The 14,091-nt window shown below is 52.9% G+C and overlaps 1 protein-coding gene across 1 annotated transcript in view; it reads left to right on the forward strand.

Annotated features, from left to right (window-relative positions):
• The first annotated feature begins 6,734 nt into the window (after nucleotides 1–6,734).
• Nucleotides 6,735–14,091, forward strand: part of LOC123036390 (tyrosine-protein phosphatase non-receptor type substrate 1-like) — a 69,355-nt gene continuing 61,998 nt past the window's right edge. The window contains exons 1-2 of the mRNA XM_044455595.1: nucleotides 6,735–6,905; nucleotides 7,332–7,422. Coding sequence (XP_044311530.1) covers nucleotides 7,344–7,422 — 79 coding nt within the window. The 5' untranslated portion in view covers nucleotides 6,735–6,905; nucleotides 7,332–7,343. The remainder of the gene's footprint in view (nucleotides 6,906–7,331; nucleotides 7,423–14,091) is intronic.

Genomic DNA, 14,091 nt, shown 5'->3' on the forward strand with positions numbered 1-14,091 from the left:
ATAATAATAATAATAATAATAATAATAATAATAATAATAATAGATGGCCCGGGAGACCCCTTCTGACTCGCTCTGTTTCTATGTTTCTAGTCCAGAATCCCAGCCATCGAGGTCTTCTCACTAAGGGGTTCCTGACCCTCTGAAGAACCTCAGCAGGCCTCGCCACGTTGCTTGGGCTCAGCTCCAAGCCGAGCTCAGGCTGCAAGCCTGAGTCCAAGTTCTTGGCCTGCACACCTGGAGTTGGCAGCACCCTCGCCAGGGATGGAGCCCCACATGACACTGCCCAAGCAGCATCCCTCCTCCTCTTTGGTCTGCTGCGGCCCATGATGCAGAAGAAGCAACGCAACCTTCATTCCGCAAGTGTTTGAGGACTTCCTCTCGGTTTGGCTCGCCTTCTAAGGCAAGAGGAAGTCCACAGATGCTGGAGTGGCAGATCCTCTCGGTTTCCACCCAACCCTTAGGGGACATTTTCCACTCTTTCAGTTCATGCTTAAGGCTGCACTGAACGGGCCTCTTCATGGGTGCGCTTCAGTACAGAGGAATCTGTCTGCCGTTGCTCTGTCTGCACCACCCTTTTCCCAGGGCACGCATAATGAGCACCTTCTGGAAGAAATCACAGGCTGGGGAGGTAGATTACCCCATAGAGGAATCCGAATTGGGTTCTGACTTGCATAGACTTTACACACACTAATTCATGTATGGATGACCATTCAGAAAGAGTGACTCTCGTTTTGATGGAAATGTACTTGTCTTACCATAGTGCGGCAGAAACCGTCTGCTGTTCAGGTGCTTTTGAGAGGCGGCTTCAGAAGAGGCCCATTTCCTCTCCTTAGGTTGCCTCATCTTTAAACAGGATGGAACATCCCTTGGAAGAGTGAAGGTCAAAGGGCCGTCCTTTGACCGTGGATGCAGCTTGGGCATTTTGGGCTCCGGTCCAAAGATCTTATGGGGTTTCTATTTTAGGTGGCAAAGGAATCTTAGGATTCCTGACCTGGTTGGGACATTTGGTGTGTTGCAGCCCAACACACCTGGAAGCACCAGCTTGGCGGAGGTGGGTGTCTTATTTCACTCAGTCCAAGAGCTCTTCAGATGCTGCCCTGGGAGGCCCTCCTGCAGAGTGGGGACATGGCCATCAGCCCCAAAGTCCTACCATTACAACACCAGTTATCTTGGAGAAGCGCTGCTTTTCTCTGTACAGGAGGATACTGGATCATTTGGATGGAGAGCGGCAACCTCGCCTCACAGTCTTGCACAGCAGCCCACGTAAAACTTAAAAGGGTATCATAAAAAGTGCCACAGGGTCCTCGATGAGGCACATCGATCTCACTGCAGATGTTCCCCGTGCCCCAGTAGCTGCCCTTCACAGAAGTATCTTGCTGAGAGTACTGTTCGAGATCAGATGCCAAATGAAGTTTGCCCTGATGCACCAATTGCTTTTACATTTCTCAGCAAAACAGGCGAGGTGTTTCTAGGGAAGTTAACAAAAAACAAACAAACAAGAAAGATTAGTGGGAATGGAAAGGACTGGGAAGTGGCCCCAGCAAGCATCAGGAGAAGGGGAAGGGTTGGATTTCTGGGCTTCATGCCGAAGGAAATCAACAGGTTCAACAGTCCTCGGTTGTCGTAATTCCAAGTCCAAAGTACAGGGCCAGCATTTTTGCACCGAGGATCTGTGTCATTGTTCGTATTTGACGCCAAAATCTCAGGGCTGCTATAGTGCCCCTCATGTGGTGGTCAAGGAACTGGGCCTGAAGCTCCATCTCTGCATCTGCTGGGGCCTCACTGGTTGGAGTCTTCTCTCACTTGCATTGGAGGACGTCATGTCTGTCCAAGCGGCTTTATCTCCCACTACAAGGACTGAGAAGTGGACCTTTGAGGATGGAGCTGCACTCTTCTTATTACTGTTATCCCACTGCATTGAGATCCCACCTTCCTTCTTTTCGCAAGCCCCCAAGGCAGCTTGCCAAGTCCTCCTCCTCTCAGGCTTATCCTCACAACAGCCCTGCAAGGGAGGTGAGGCTGAGAGTTGGTGACTGGTCCAAAGTCATGGCTGAGTGGGGCGGGAGTGGGAATCCGCAGGTCCCCATCCCATCATTCCAGGCCACACTGCCTTTCTGGGTAGAGGAATCAGCAGGTGATCTGGCTAGAAGCATGACCCTTGGTGGAGAAGGGAAGCCTCAGTCTCAGCAGGATGCCGCTCCCTCCACCGGACCCGAGGCTGGGGGACGAGTTGCCCTGAGCATAATCCTGAGCTACGTTTGCCAGTTTGGGGGGATTTTCCCATGAGGTTTTTCTCATCCTGATACCAGCTCCCTTTTGGGAAATTCATCCAGGGAGTGGGGGGACCAATCCAGCTTGTCATAAAATGCAAACCTGGTGGGGGTGGGTGGCTGGGGGAGCGAAGAACACCCCTCCCCCCTACACACACACACGCACCCAACCCTAAAAAAGGACGTGGGTTCTGAGCAGCTTATTCATTACCCCGCAAGCCACCCTTGTCAGGTTGCACATGTTGCAAAGACTCCGCTATGGCTTGAATGTTTCAAATGCAAATCAGCAAGGTTTTGGTAACTTGCTGTTACATGGGGGGGGGGGGGGGACGCAATAAATGGGGGGCATCTCTTTTTTCCCAGCCCTTCTTCTGAGGGATGTTTGGTTTGTCTGTGCACTGCCTTAAAGCAAGACATTAGGTGGATGCTGCTGTCAGATTAGTTGGTATAAATGCATGTGCTTAGTTTGTGGTGCTTCTGCAGGGGTTTTGTTTGTTTACTGCTCTGCTTTGCTTTGCTCTGCTTTGCTTTGCTTCACTTTTCTGCAAGGAGAAAAGCAGAAGAAAGGTTTAAGTCACGGATAAGGAGCTTCAGTAGGATTCCCCAGTTCTCTGCACCCCTTTCTCCGGGCCCCCCCCTCCTTTCCTCCAACAGTCCCTCACCATTTGGTGGTTCCTCCTGCCCCAGTTCTGAAGGATTCGATGCCTCTCTGAAGGCTGATTTCCTGGCAAGATGAGCTTTGCTACCACCTGCTGGGATCTTTCTTATGTTTGGCCTCATCCTTTTCATGCTGAGCCCTTCCCCCCTGCAAGAGATCCTCCTGAGCTGAATGAGGCCCTTGGACTGTTTAAACGGCTAAACATGGAAGGGGTGGGGGAAGCAACACCCATCGCTCCTCTGCTAAATCCAAATCCAGCATCCACCTGGAGACAACCTGCAGTCTGCTTGGGCCTTGACTCTCAGTTAGGCAGGGCATGTTTGAGGACCTGCAGCTGAGCAGCAGTGGATGCTCTTTGCATGGGAAAGTTCCAGCAGCAAGCATTTCCAGGGGAGGCTTGGAAAGCAAGCGACCCATCAAGGTGGCTTCCATAATTCTCCTCCTCCTACTGCTATTGTTTAAACTGCACAGAGAGCTTCAGCTCTGGGGCAACAGAGAAATAAAATAAATCATCGTCGTCAACATTGTATCCCCACAACAACCCTATGAGGTGGGTTGGGCTGAGAGTCTGTGACTGACCCCAATTGCCCAGGTAGCTCGGTGGCTGAGTGGGGACTAGCGGCAGGGCTGGGGGGGGGGGGGGGGGGGAAGGAGGGCCGGAAGCAGCCCTGGTGGAGGTCCCTTAGCTCCAGACCAAGGCGCCACAGCAGAACGCACTGGCAGAAGTGCTTTGATGGCAAAGCGGCTTGCAAGCCGTGAGGTGCTTCAGAAAGAGCAGCGCCATAATTCTGGACTTGCAGGAGTGCCTGAGGCCCGGAGGCATAAATTTTGTGCGCTGCGCTGCAGAGCCAACCGGGCCGATGCACGAAGAAAGAGGAGCAGTAAACAGTGGGGACAAAAGGCGATCCATCTCTAAGTGCCTGCAATCCACCCTCGAATGCAACCAAGGGATGAGGGGCTGCATCCGCCACTGGGAGCTTGGGCAGAGCCGCTGGAAGGGGGGCTTCCCAGGGAGAAGCGCGTGAGAACCTGGAGCAGGGCCTGGGTGGGCCTTTCAGGCTGCTCCAGCAGAGCCTTCTGCATCCTCCTGCGACCCTCTGGGCCGTGGCTCTTGTGGTCCGAACCAGGAGCTCCGTCCAGTGGCCCAAGGGGTCTCCTCTTCTCCACATTGCCTTCACGTGAACTTCACGAGCAACTTCATACGATTCAAAGCCAGCCACCCGAAGCCCTGGTCCCACTCTGCATGCCACACCGCACTGGCTCTTTGCGCAATTTCAGCCCAGGCTCTCTTCAGAAAGGCTTCCCGTGAACCTCAAGGAGAATCCCATTCCCCACCTGCAGCCTTCTTTAGCAGCCACCATCCAGAGGCGGTGGACTAAAACTCTCAGCATCTGCAGCAGGTGCTGCCTGGAGATAAAGCAAGCGGACCTTTTAGCAAGCCATGCTGGGGAAGGCTGCTTGGTCTTGGCAAGGGCTGGGGGTTAACCCTGAAATAGCACCCCAGTCTGGGGTGCCCCTAAGTCTCGTTTTGGGATGAAATACAACTGAGCAGGAGGGTTTTGAAAGCCCCACCCAGGCGCTGGCTGGAGAGAGAGGCCAGGAGTTGTGATCCCAGGCTGAGTTATAGCCCAACGCATCTGGAAGGCACCAGCGGAGGAAGAAGAAACCAACAAGCTCATCCCATCAAGCTGAGCAGTTGGAGATCCCAGAGAGGTCAAGGGAAGGCCTCTTCCCAGTTCATGCTCAAACCCTGGAATGCAGTTCCACCAGAGGAGTCATATGGAACTGACCTCCCACTCCATTTGCAGGGCTTTGGAGGCAGACTGCTCGATTCATGGAGGAAGGGGAACACGGCAGCCTGTTACAGCTGGCATTTTCCCATCCTCTGTACATGCTGGGGTGCGATCGCATGTTTCCCCCACTTCCAAGCCTGAAGTTTGGCAACTAAACTGATTCCAGACCAAAGGCTTCGTGGGCTGGATCAGTACCTCAAGGGGCCTGGGCTAGCCAGGCACTTCACTTTTGATTCCGGGATACTTAAGCAGAACCAAAACCCTTTGTGTCAAAACTGATCTACTGTTGATTGAATCCAGTGATGAAATATGAATGCAGTCTATAAGCAAGCAATATAAACTGTGTGTTTTTCTTGTCTGTGGCTGTACTGAATCCCTGAACCAGCCAGCGGATGCTCAGGGGAGCTCCAAAGTTGTTTGCATGAGTGACATCAATTCTCCTCGCCAAACTGAGGGCAAAAGCCCACAGCTCTTGCCTTGGGTTTCATAAAGTTCCTTTGTCTCACTATTGCACAAACTTTAGTCTAGCCAACCCCTGCCCACCGTTCTGGGAAACGAAACTGCTTCGATAGGGAAAACAGTCTCGTTCCCACAGCAAAAGCAGCTCTTCTCTACAGCATGACTGGGGAAGGCAGCCCCAGGGGGGTTTTCTGGGCTGATCTTCCTAACGAGCCAAAGGAACTCTCCTGGCTTTGGGGCCACGGAAAGCTCCCTACACTTACCTGTTGAACCTTCATAACTTCTTTTCCATTCATCCAACACAGACAGGTTCTGCCCCGTGTTGGTAGCAATGGAGTGGTACCTGGGCAGCTGAAGAAGACGAGACAAGCCCAGAGCGAGCTGCAGCCTGGGAAGATGGCCAGTGCTGCCTGCCTCTCCATCACATCGCCCTTCAGCCGCCCTGTAACTGAATACAGGTGCACTTTTCCCATGCAAAAGGTCCCAAGTTCGATTCCCAATTAAAAAGGGATCGCTGATAAACCAGGGCGGAAAACGTGGCTTTCCCATGCCCTGCAGATTCCCAGCTAGAGCAGAAGGCCCAGACAACTGGGGAGATCTTCCGTTCCGTGTTGTTCTGTCCTGTAATGTAAGCATTTCGTGCCTCCCCCTCCCCGCTGGCATGAAACCCTTCCCTACTTCTGTGCTTCCTGTTTATTTCCTGCGCACCATGGCCTCACCTCCTTCCTGCCAGTCCCATCCTCATTCCCCCGAGAGCCTTCCATTCATTTTGTGGAAGCTTTTACCAGCGCTCGCTCGCTCGCTCGCTCGCTCGCTCGCTCGCTCTCTCTCTCTCTCTCTCTCTCTCTCTCTCTGCGCGCGTGTGTGTGTGTGTGTGCGCGCGCGCACGATTTTTTCTCTTTTTCCCTGGGAGATCCCCCTCCCTGCAAGGGAAGGGCGAGGAGGCAGGCAAGCAGGCGAAGTGCGCGGGGACTCACTTTTGCCAGCCCACCTTAAGAAAACAAATGTGTCGCTGATTCGAGCAGGCAGGGGTGACCTTACCAAAAAGGAGGGAGGGGGGGAAGCAAGCCAAGCCAAGTTGGCTCGAAGCGAGGCGGCGGCAGCGCAGAGCGGCGCGGCGGCACCCCCGCCCGCCCCGGCCCGGCCCCGGCGCCTTGGCTCCGCTCTGCCCGACTTGCGTTTTGCGCAGCTCGCGGGAAAACCCTGGAGCGCCGCATCCAAGAGACCGAGGAAGAGGCGCGGGGGGGGGGGCGCGCTCCGGCCTCTCGCCCCACTTTCTCCCTGCCCCTTCCTTTCCTCCTGCTGAACTGGCGCATTGTTGAAGATGGAGCCCTCCAATGCTAGGCAACGGGGCCGGGGGCGCTGAACCGGCGGCGGGGGCGGCCGCCCCGGCGGGAGCGGCGAGGGGGCCGGCGAGGGCGTGGAAGGGCGCCGGGGCGGGCCCGCCGCCTCCGCGCCCGCGGAGGGAGCAACGCGGCGGCGCGGGGGGGGCGCTGCTTCGCTCCTGCCCGTCCGGGGCATTTCGCGCCGCGCGCGCCCCTCTCCGGCTTGGCGAGCGCCGCGCGGGCGCGAAGGCTCGGAGGAGGGGAGCTGCGAGGAAAAGACCGAAAAGTGGGGTGGGGGCAGCCCTGGCATGTGACTGCCGGAGCCCAGTGGCGATTTTCCGGCGGCGCCCGGGCGCGGGGGAGACGGCTGCTGGTGCGCCGCAGACAGATGCTCCGCCAGGTGAGTCCTGCGTGGCTGGGTTTGTTTGTGTACGTGTCTTGCCAGACGTCCGAAAAGGATGTTGCCTCGTCCGCGACGCACGCGCCCCCCGCCCCTCCCCGCCTCCCCGTCCCCCTTTTTCTTTTCCTCCTTGAATATTTAATTTCCTAGCGATTCTTCGCCGATGTGTCAGGAGCAAAGGAGGGGGCAGCCCCTCTGATTCATCTGTTCTTAAAAATAGGTTGGGGCTGGGTTTGCTGCCGTTTTTTCCGCGCCTTCCGATGTTTAGTTGACTGGGAAGTCAGGCGGCCTTCCTCATTTCGAGGCTGGAGTAATGCGGTGCTGCCGGCTCTCTCCGGCTCCTTCTTTCCGATTCATCTGCCCTTCACGCCGCCGTCTTATTTCCTCCTCATCACACAGTTTTCTCCCCCTTTCTGTCCCCTCCAGTAGCAAACGATCATGGAAGCTCCGGGCGTCGCTTGCGGAAGGCTGCTAGCCTTTCTTCTGCTGCTGCTGCTGCTCCTTGGGAGATGGCCAGGTAGGTCTCCCACTTTCTTTGTTTGTTTGTTTCTTTCAAGAGCATCTTCTCTTGCAAGGGGCCACGCTCGGTTCTGATGCTGACCTTCCCCCTGCCTATTTCTGCTCGTCCTTACCAGACCGGTTCTCTGTCTCGCAGACAAAACCCCCTGTGCATGCTAAACAGACCCGTGTGGGGCTGTACCGTCTCCCAGAATGAGCGCAATGCTGCTGGAACCGACCCCCTTTCTCCCCCTTTCTCCCTCCAAGTGCATGCCTCCCGTTGGCTTTTCCACATATGCACAAGCAAGTTAAGGAGCTGTTCTCCAAGCGCCCGAGGAAAATAAAGAATTCTGTGCCTGCCAGCAAAGGGGGCTGCAGCTGGAGGGCTGTTTTGACATTTGCAAGATGAGGTGCCCTTAATCTGCAAAGGGAACAGAGAGAAACCAAGAGATAAGATGCGTATCCTGTGACTTCTCTGCATGTATTCATCAAGGAAGGAAGCTGTGCTCGCGGTGATTGGGTTTGGCACGTATTTTGCCTGGGAAAGGGCAGAAAGCGTTCCCTGGCCAGCGTGGTGGAAGCCACCCTGAACGCCCGGGCCCATACTCTGCCAATATAATTATCATACATGGAGTGTTTTTAGCCACAGGGAGTGGGGTGGGGGAGATGTGCAAAGACCTTAAGCTTAGGCTCTAACATCTGAGTGACCACCTCCTAAGTTTACTGCACGGCCCTTCCACTGGAGGTTCACCAAAGTCTGAGCCTGAGGGCACCTTTCTTAGAAGCGATGGGCGTCTTTTCTGTTTCAGCTGGTGTGTCATGCTAGGAGCCTGGGTAGGGACAGGGGAGCTCTGTATTTTCAGGCTTGGTTATTCAATTATTGCTGTTACCGGCTTTGACTCGGAGGAGGAGAACTGGCTATAATTAAATCCTGTGACTTCCCAACACAGCCCTTCTCACTTTCATTCTTTCAACCATCCTCTGGGAAATGCCGTTCCCATTTTACAGATGGAGGCTGAAAATTGTGAATCTGCAGAAGATTTTTGGCTGTGCTTGATCTGTAAGCCCTGGAAAATAAATGGATGTCTGTCAAAGGGCCCCTGTTTGGATTTGGGGATACTTCTGAGAGAGGTTTTTCCCCCTTGTGTCTAAGTCTCGAAGAAGATATCCATCCTGCCTTATGTCAGAACGAAAGGAGGAAATTAAGCTGAACAGATGAGCTGAAAGGTAGGGAGGTCTCTTTCTCGAAAGCTCCGTTCCCTGTGCGATGAGAAGCCTTGCATTTTACCGTGTAACACAGCACTCGTAATGACAGGTTAATTACAGAACTGGCGAAGAACCAGTTAGCTGAGCTCTTCCAACAACTGCCCAAGGCAAGAGGGTGCCCTTTGCTTCCCCAGCACCAACCTTTTCCTTGGAAAGTTTTCACAAAGGAGATTCCACTGGTTTCCTGATAGGTACCTGTTCAGCCATGACTAATTGTCATAGTAGATGGTTTGTTTGGTAGCCTAAATTCCTGTTAACTTGTGTTCTGGTTAAAATAGGGAGGGAGGGGTCTCGCTGTCCTCTCTCGCAAGCCCTGAGCAGCCCCATAGGGAATGTCAGTGTTAAATCGGGGCGTCTGTGGCTTGTGTGATGCTTCCTTCTGGGAAACCTTATTGGATCAGAATTCCCAAAGGGTGCCAAGTGGGATTTAAGGCAGAACCGCTGGCATTGGCCTTGGGTCAGCTCCCAAAGGGTTAAATGTGTGCTTGTCGTGACACAGGTTTTCCTGATTTTGGATGTCCTTTTCATGCTTCTGGCCCCAGTTGTGATGCATAAGAGCAGTGGTTGTCATTGGGAAGGCATTATTTGGAGAGGAGCCAGTGCAGCAGAGCAGTTAGAGGGTTTGAGTCCCCGTTTCTCCATGCAGATCCCTGGGTGACTCTGAGCAGGTTCCTGATTCTCAGACTAACCTACCTCACAGGGCTGTTCTGAGGATAAAGTGGAAAATAGGAAGAAGCGTATAGAAGCTGCCTTCAATCCTTGCAAGAGGAATAAAGGCAGGTCTATAAGCAATATAACAACAACAACAAAAATAAATAAAACACTTCCAAATGTTCAAAATGCTTCATTCATGACCTTATTCCTGCTACCTTATGACAACCCTGCAAGGTTGGCTGGTATAGCCCCCTCCATCCCCCCACCCTCAAATTGCTGGTGCAGGGCTGAGTCTGGCAGAAATGGTGGACTTGTCCAGGGCTGCTTGGTGAATTCATGGCAGGAGAGCGATCCCAGGCTCTGGGGTCATGCTCAGCTCTCGTCGCCCAGCCCGACGCTTGCTTTTTGGAGCGGCTGTAAAGCTCTTTGGGCTTGGGTGCCTTTTCTGTTTTTGCATTCCCCACTTACTCTCCCCTTCCTTCCAGCCGCCCCCTCCATAACCACCGAGCTGTCAACATGATTTCCTTAATCGAGTCCTTCTGTGGGCTAAACACATCCACATATGATCTGCTTCATCATCCAATCCTCTGCCATCCTCCTGCGGGGCTGATTCACCGGCACGTGCTTGTCTGTGACTCTCCCAGGCTCTGCTGGAGATCCTTGTGGGTGGATTGAGGTGCTCCGTCCTCCACACGTCCCCGTCACCATCTGATGCTGCGTTGGTTGAGCAACGAGCAAGCAGGAAAATGGGCCTGTGGGCCTTTTTCCCTTTCCATGCCTGCTTCATGCCTCCCGCTAAACCACAGTGCAGTTTATTGACGTTAACGTCGTCCTGTTAGGTCTGGACCCATCCCTGGAAACAAGCCGTGGTTTGCTAGCTAACCAGCTGGAAACCACAAGGAGGGGACACGGCTGGGGGCTGGTTTGCGACCTTCTGCTTGTCGAGGCCATGGCTTTGGGGGCTGTCTGAACTGTGCTTGGTCCCTGGTTTGCCTGTGCTGCTGTCTGTCCGGAAACTGGCTCCCAGGTAGTGCGGGCTCTGGACTCCAAGGGCTCTGCTTAGGAGATGTTCCCCGCTGGCTTGTTGGCCGGGCGAGAGGCAGCAAGGACGTAGGTCATGGCGCTGCGCTTCCTCTGCACCACCTCTGTTGTCTGGGTCCGAATGAGCGGCAGGGGAGCAAGCAGTGAACAGAAGGGGGAGCGACTCCGGGGGGCTTTGCTCAGGGGGTCCTGCAGGCGTGTGCAGTGTCCAAGATGCTCTTCCCCGTCGGCACCCCTGCCCTGATTTTGGCAAAATGGGCAGGAGAGGAAGAAACCAGAAGTACGTAAAACCCACCTCCGGTCCGTTTGCTTGTCTGCAAGACAACTCCTGGCTAAACAACAAACTGTGGTTAACCTACGACACAGTATAGCAGAATATGTGAACGCAGCTTATGGGATGCCTTCGGGATACACAGATGCTGTTAAACTGGGGAGGCGGGACCTGCGTCAGACGCCTGGAGGCTGCCCCCCCCCCCCCCGCATGGGGAAGGGCCTTTTCTAGGGTGGCCAGCCATTCGCCCTCGTGGCCTTGAGGAAACAAGCTTCTCCTGTTTCCAGGTCTGAGTGTGAGGCCGGTTTGCCACTGTTTCATCTGCACTGCAGAACTGCTCTCCTGTGGCTTGTAGGACTCCAAGCTGATTTTCCCACCCGGGCATGTGTTATCATGCTGCTTAAAATATGTCTGGAGCACTTTCAAGGTGAAAGGCAGAGATCTGGAGCAGAAAAAGCAGAGGTGCTGGCTAAATGCCTGGGGCAGGGTCCTGGGCAGAACCTTCTCGGGTGGGCCTCTACGGCTGCCGGTTAAATCTCCCACAATGGCTCAGAGCGATGCCAGGCCAGCAGCGCTGTGGTGGTTGGATTGACTGCCCGATGCTGCTTGTGTTTTCAGCTGGAGGGCGGGGGTTAATGGGGCCAGGGGAGCTATCAGGAATATGTCCTGCCAGGGCAGGGGGGTGGTCTTGGCAGCTTGCAAGGCAGCCCCCACTGGCCCCAGAAAGAGAAGAGCACTACCGAAAACTGTGCCAGTAACCTTCCGCAATAGGGCTTCCCCACTGAGGTATTGCTTCCTCCCAATCTTGCTTTTCCATGCAATAGTTTGTGCTTTTACACACAAAACATGTTTTTTACAAGCAATTAACTGGTTACAAGCTGCTGCCTTGTAAATGGACGTTTCAGCATGTTATTCAGAGAGGATTTCGGTTGCCACACCGGCTACCATTTAGGCTTAGTTTTCAAAGATGCTCATCCTGTGTCGGGGGCATCACACATGTGCCTGCGAGGAGGAGCTTACAGAAATGAATGCTTCTCCCTGTTTGAACCCCCTGCACAGAGAAAGCTAGCATGCCAGGGGGGAAGGCTAGACTAGAATCCATGCCTTTGGCTTCTAGTGACCCTCTAATCACCCACAAATTTCTTTTGCAGTTTGCTTCTATTTTAGCTTGGAAAGTTCCTTGAAAGTCCAGGTGCAGCTCACCCACGATCTCATGGAAACCCGGCTGCCAAGCATGCCACCCGTTGGTCACAAAGCAGGGCAGAAATAAAGCAAATCACTTAAAAATAAGTAAAGGTCAAACTTTACAGTTGCATTTGCAAGTTACCCTGAGTTGGTCACCAGTTGACATAACCCTGGGAGTGTTTTAACATAATAAGCAGCGCATTATTGGCGAGTTTTCTATGGAAAATGGCTATGTAAATTTAGTTTTACTTCCCTTTGGCCACATCCTGCTTCATATGTAGTGATGAAATTCAGACAAAGTAGTTTCCTGGAACCATTGCCCTCAGGCTAAATCATTAGCCCAATCATTCTCTCTTTCTCTTTCTTTTTTCATCCTTTTCATTCATGTTTCATATATTGACAAACATTAAACCATTCTTAAGGTCGCAGAAAGAGGATGAGTAAAAAGCTCTTGGGAATGCACTGAAGAAGGCCCCATGGCAGAAAACAGCGAGGCTGAGGGTACAAAACTGTGTTTGGGTTTGGATGTAAAGAACACAACCCTAAACTCCCTGGCAAATAAGTCCTGTTGGATTTAGAATGAGAGTGTAATTAGTTCTAACTTGTAATGACCGATTTTTGTTTCCTCTCAGAACACATGAAAACTTCTGCATAGACAAATGGGGGGTAATTACTGGCTTGTTCTGTTTAACTGACTGCTGAGTTAGTTTTCACTGTATGTCTCATTGGCTGTCGTATTGTTATGTTGACTCGCTGCCAAAAAGAAACTAATGAAAAGAACATAGCATCTCATAATGAAAGGGTGTTTATTCCTCTGTTTAGTGCCATGGCACCCAGACTATGAAACCTAGATGCCTGAAACTTGGCATGCATACCAAGGGGTCCCTAGGAATGTGCACCTCAGAGTGATTTTGTTATTCAAGCACATTAATTAATTCTAATTCATGTAAAGGTGTCTCTGTGTTTGAAGTCTGCAGAACCATCTTCAGTTACAAGGCAGTAACTTACCCAGCGCATGCCTTTGCCTGTATGGAGTGAGGAGTGTGAAGCCTATATTATTTGTTTTTCGGCACCAGGCTAAGACCTTTTTATTTACAACTTATTTTAAGTGTTAATTTATTATGTAGGATTTTTAAAAAATTTAAGCCGAGATGCACCGGGTTTTAATATTTTTAGTGTATAATTTTTGTATAATTTTGTATGTTTTTGTGGTGAGCTGCCCCGAGGCTTTGTTGCGAAGGGGGTGGCATAGAAACGCTTTAAATATATATATATATATATATATATATATATATATATATATATATATATGTGGAGTGAGGACTTTGAAGCCTATATGGAGTGAGGAATGGGGATGGGTTGGCTCTAGGTGCCTCATGGAGGGACAGTGCCTGGAGATGCCAGCAGCTATGGCAAAACTAGAGGCAGCATTGGGGGAGGCCCATCAGGGCTGGAGCCCCAAATCTTTCAGCTGGACCCCCGAGACTCTGGGAGGCCATCTGCTTCGTCGCAGTGTGTCCACTGGCTGAAATGAAACGACATCTCTGCTGCATCTAATCCCCCTGGATTAGCTGGCTCTCTGCACCTGGGCTTCCACGCCTGTTGCCCCTTGCCTTCGAATCTTTCTGCCAAGGTCCTCTCTGAAATCAAAAGCCTTCCTTTCCCCCATGCATGCATCTGTCCTTATGCTCAGAGGTGCTCTTAGGAAACAGGTTTGCTTAAAGACACACAGAGACTTGGAAGCCTGTGTAAATTAGCGGACGCACACAAATAGCTTCTTCCCCTTTCTGTCCTGTGGGCCTGCGCCCCAGCCCTGCTCCTGGCCTCCCCGAGGAGGGACTCGCACAGGCTGCCCACCGCTTGAGAGCTGCCCAGGTTTGCTGCAAGGCAGGGCTGCGGGAAATCAAGGGCCACTCCAACCCCTGCGGAAGTGGGGCTGTTTGCTAGTTGTTTGCATAACAAAGGTGTCGCAACAGGATGACAGATGCAAGGCAAGAACACACAGGCTTGCCTTGCGTTCTGCTTGAGGAGGAGGATTGCGTGGCTGCTCGTCATTGCAGTGCCTGCAGGCTGACCCGCACTCCGTGGCCAGGGCTCAGAGTTCAGCAGGATTCCGTTGGCAGACCCCTTCCCCCAGGGCCAGGTCGGAAGGAACAGGCAGGGGCCCCGGCACCATTCGAGGGGCCCCCGTGGATGGCCCCTGCACAGGGGGTGAGAAGGGGTCAGGGAAGCAGCTGCACCAGGCAAGTGTGCCGCGAAAGCCGTGTTGTC

The sequence above is a fragment of the Varanus komodoensis genome, unplaced genomic scaffold (assembly GCF_004798865.1).
Source record: "Varanus komodoensis strain SLA01 unplaced genomic scaffold, ASM479886v1 scaffold8, whole genome shotgun sequence".
NCBI lineage: Eukaryota > Metazoa > Chordata > Lepidosauria > Squamata > Varanidae > Varanus > Varanus komodoensis.